Consider the following 4449-nt stretch of genomic DNA (forward strand, 5'->3'; position numbering starts at 1 on the left):
ACTTGGAAAATTTTCACTTTGTTCCTCTTTCTAGTGATCACGAGCCTTCAGGGGTTAGCCTTGGTTTCCTTGGATAAGGAGCACGAAAGAGGGGTAACTGGGCCAGAGTTTGAATGAAGGTGTCTTTTCACTAAGCAGGTGTGGTTTACATTTCCAAGGAGCCTTAGTGTGCCACTCCCAGGAGCAGAAGCATACCTGGACTCTACCACTTCACAGTCCTTGTATAGTCTTTGCTTAGATGTGCTGCTCCTTTTCCTCTTCCCCGGTGACTATCCTCCCATCCTTCAACACTCTCGATTGCTTTTGGAAGATTCTGCTCTGATGCCCTTGACTGAAATTAATATCTCAGTACCACTTACCTACTCTGTAATACAGTCAGTCCTTATGTGATAGACCAAACTCTCTTAAGACTACTTAGTCTTACCATCTCTAGATCCTCCACATTACTCAGAAAGCTGCTACGTTAATGGTTTTGAAACTGAATTATTTTTGTATGCAGCAGGTGCGCCTTTTAATTCTATTAACATACATTAATAAACAAAAATTTAAAGTTTGACTATGATCCTTGAGAGCAGTAACAGTTCCTGGAAGTGTTCCAAAATGCTTATAGAAGGACTTACCATAAATTATGTACCCAATAAAATTGGTTAATAAGATTACCTTCACTATCTTCACAGTTCGTATTATTTGCTTAAAGAAATGATCCTATCATAAAAAGAACAATCCATGACTTTGTTCTAACAGCTCTACTCTGTCAGGGAGTAATAGGAGCTATCCATAAATAGAGGAATATCACTGACAATAGTTTATTAAACCGGGAAGCTTGGGTATATAAAAATATTTGTTAACATTATTTCAAAGATCAAAGAAAACTTCAATCATACTAAAAACGTGATAAGGAACTGATCAGGGAAGTCTGATGACTCAGGTTTAGCTTCGAGGGCAGGAGGTGGTTGCATATTGTGGAATTTCCTCTGACATAATGCAAGGATGAGGGTGCATCTATTCTCTAGTGTTGTGATAATATAAAAAGCCAGAGGAACACTCCATTCAGCACAGATCCTCAGAGACAGCTGAGAACACAGCTTCTAGAACAAGAGCCAAAAGGAAACCAGAAGAAACCACTTCATCTTGAGTAAACATGACTTCCAAGCTGGCTGTGGCTCTCTTGGTAACCTTCCTACTTTCTGCAACTCTCTGTGAAGGTAAGCACAGCTTTCCATTTGTCTCAATGTGATCTCCAGGTTGCAAAACATCCCTAAATGCATTGAGAACAAACACCAGGAAGACAAAATAATCTTTGTAGTTATTTAATGTTAAGTTGAAGTTTTAGTATTTAGGCTGTATAACACTTGGGAAATTATAAAGTTTGATTAATATAGACACTGCTCTTATAATTTATATTCTGCAATATGCATATATTTCATATAAAACTTTAATTGATAGAATATTCCATTAAGGACAACAGTTAACCAAATTATCTATTAATATTGAGCAGGTTTAATTCAGATAATTCAAATCCAAATAGTGCTATTTTACAAGCTTCTAATAATTATCAATTCCTATTAGGTTTAAAGATACCCTGATTGCTGACCTTGAGTTTGCTCCAATGAAATAAACAGTTTATAATGCTGATAGTTTAAATTTCTATAGTTTTTCTTTTAAGCATTAAGGGATTTTAGTATGATATGACACCTCTGTGAAATTCATTTACATTTTCTGTTAAGTCTTTCAGAAAGCAGTTTCTATGTTGGTGAACTTAGTTTGCATGTGTTAAATAGCACTTCTTTATTACAGATGATTATGTAATACTGATTGGAAGAAACGGTATAATGAAGATGTCAGCCTAGCATAAAGATAACTCTAATGTTTTATGTAGAAAGCTATTCGATGTTTTTAGCAATAACTTTTAAAATAGAACAAAACTTAGGTCAAGGACTAGGACATCATCTGGTCCTCAGGGTCAAGACTGGGTTTTCTAGAATGTGATGTTCTCTATGTTACTCAGATAATCATGTTGGGATTAAAGAGGGAGTAGCTAGCAGAGCTGTACCTCTTGATGAAATCCCTAACCATTCTTTATTTCTTCTTCACAGCTGCAGTTCTGGCAAGGATTGGCACAGAACTTCGATGCCAGTGCATAAAAACTCATTCCACACCTTTCCACCCAAAATACATCAAAGAACTGAGAGTGATTGAGAGTGGACCGCACTGTGCCAATTCAGAAATCATGTAGGTACTTTAAAAAATGATTAGTTAATTTGCTTAAGCAAACCTAAAATTTGAGGAAAGTGGAAATATCCAGGAAAATTCTAGGTACTGGGAATATATAAGTGAGCCAAACAAAGCAAAACTGATAGAACAAAACTTAGGTCAAGGGCTAGTTTGAAGTTGAAGGCTACTTTGGTCTTAGATTATGCTTGTACTTGAGGAACCATGGTTAGAATGGGAAAGGTAAATACTGCTATTAACCATCTCTCCCATTTCAGTGTCAAGCTTGTTGATGGAAGAGAGCTTTGCCTGAACCCCAAGGAAAAATGGGTGCAGAAGGTTGTGGAGCTATTTTTGAAGAGGTAAGTTTTTTAGAAAATTATTTAAAGTCTTCATTTATTCTGAGGCATAGAGTCCCAAAGTCAGACCATTAATTTCCTGCTGCTGCTTCTGAAAATCTTTTAATTAAAAACTTTTTTAAAAATAAAAAGCAGCAATAGTGAGATTGCTATATTTATAACTGGTAAAACCATGCATTTCAGCTTGTCCAGGGAGTCTGCTTATGCTTGTGACCTGTATCATGAGGAAGGTTTCCTCTGTACTTCACAAGTGTTCTATTTTAGATATTTTTTCTGATCTCCGTATATACAGTCAAAATTATAAGACATTTCTAACACATGAATGTCTGAAAATACATTAATTTTTCAAGAAAATATATTTTCAAGAACCATACTTGTCTCCTTATTAGAACATTGATAATATTGAATTATTTTATTCTCTTTTGTTTATTTTCAGGGCTGAGAATGAAGATCCATGAGAAAAAAAAAGTGTTCTCCATGGTATCCAAGAATTCTTCAGTAAAGATGCCAATGGAATTTCAAACAAATCTAATTCAGCACTTCATGTATTGTGTGGTTGTGTTATGAGGCTGCCAGATAAAATATAGGATGCCCAGTTAAATTTAAATTTCAGTAAAACAACAGATATTTTTTCATGGCGTCATGCAACATGTAGGATGTATTCGTTTAAAACAACTGTTTGAAACTATGTCAAAGTTTAGGAATTAGAATTGCTAGAAATGTGATATTTCAAAATTACATAAAAATGATGGCACAATAATGTTTTCTGTAAATCCGAATTTAGCTGGAAATCATAGATTTTTTTATTTGTGAAATCTGGCAGATTCATATCTCATCTGCAGACCAAGATCCACGAATCTTTGGTTTCTCCTTTATTCCTAAACTGGGGAAAAACATATCAGTTTTTCCATCCTACCTCACAGGGATGTTTTAAGGACATGTGGAAGCACTTTAAGTTCTTTTTGTGGTCATGTTAATTATTTTCAAGTGTAACTTATTCACCTATTTATTATTTATATATTTATTTAAGCATCAGATATAGTTATATTTGTGCATGAATTTGAAACAATGGAAAAGGGAAAGAAAGAATCTTGGTTGATAAAATAGTATAATGATGTTAGAGTGAATTTATATTTATTGTAGATATTAAATTTTGTTATATTATAGAAAATTTGATCAGAATTTCCAGACTTAGTGGGAAAAAAAGATAATCAGTTAAAATTTATTTAATGTAAGCAACAAATAATGTTTCACTGTAGGTGTGTCATTGTTACCTGAAATTTTAGTTGAGCCCACAATCCTAGTTTTGATGATCTTGCTCTTCCCTTGTTATTGGGAGCTTGTTAGCAGTGCTATGATGAATTACAGAATCCTGAGTTAGGACTACTTTTCTCAAAACAGTCAAATTTCAACAGTAAGCAAAGTAATTTCTTAGTGACGAAAATTTATTTACAATGTACAAATAAATTCTCATAATTTGATTTAAATGATTGTTTTTTAACTACCATTGTTTTTTAAGATGCTTTTATGAATTCCCAAAGACTTTTTTTCTACTATGTATGATATCATGGAAATATAAATGTAGCTACAAAACATTTAAAATATAATTTACTATCAGAGTTATCAGATGTTTGTCTTTGTTGCTTTAACTTATTGTAAATCTACTTGTTTATATTAAAATAAAATTTGATTCAAATCAAATATTCTGCTTTAGGATTTCATGTACTATTTATCTTTTATTATAGATAAACAGAACCCCTTTCCAGATATGGGTTACAGACAGCTTTGGTTTCCAACCTAGGATGTTGGAAATTTTCTCTCAAATTCTCATAGCATACTGTTGTGCTAATAAGTCTGACTTTAGATTTTCAACCAACCA

At 33.4% G+C, this 4449-nt stretch overlaps 1 protein-coding gene across 2 annotated transcripts; it reads left to right on the forward strand.

The window, feature by feature from the left end:
- Positions 1-1074: 1074 nt before the first annotated feature.
- Positions 1075-4060, forward strand: CXCL8 (C-X-C motif chemokine ligand 8; the record flags this gene model as incomplete). Of its 2 annotated transcripts, XM_081304487.1 has the most annotated exons (4): positions 1075-1205; positions 2097-2232; positions 2490-2573; positions 3007-4060. In XM_081304487.1, the coding sequence occupies exons 1-4, from the start codon at positions 1142-1144 to the stop codon at positions 3026-3028; spliced, it is 306 nt and encodes a 101-aa protein (XP_081160613.1). In that variant the 5' UTR covers positions 1075-1141. The 2 variants fall into 2 exon arrangements, with proteins under 2 accessions (XP_081160613.1, XP_081160614.1); XM_081304488.1 differs by lacking the exon at positions 3007-4060 and having other exon boundaries at positions 2490-2577.
- Positions 4061-4449: the final 389 nt, after the last annotated feature.

This window comes from Spermophilus citellus, assembly GCF_964194105.1.
Source record: "Spermophilus citellus genome assembly, chromosome: 8".
NCBI classification, from domain to species: Eukaryota; Metazoa; Chordata; class Mammalia; order Rodentia; family Sciuridae; genus Spermophilus; species Spermophilus citellus.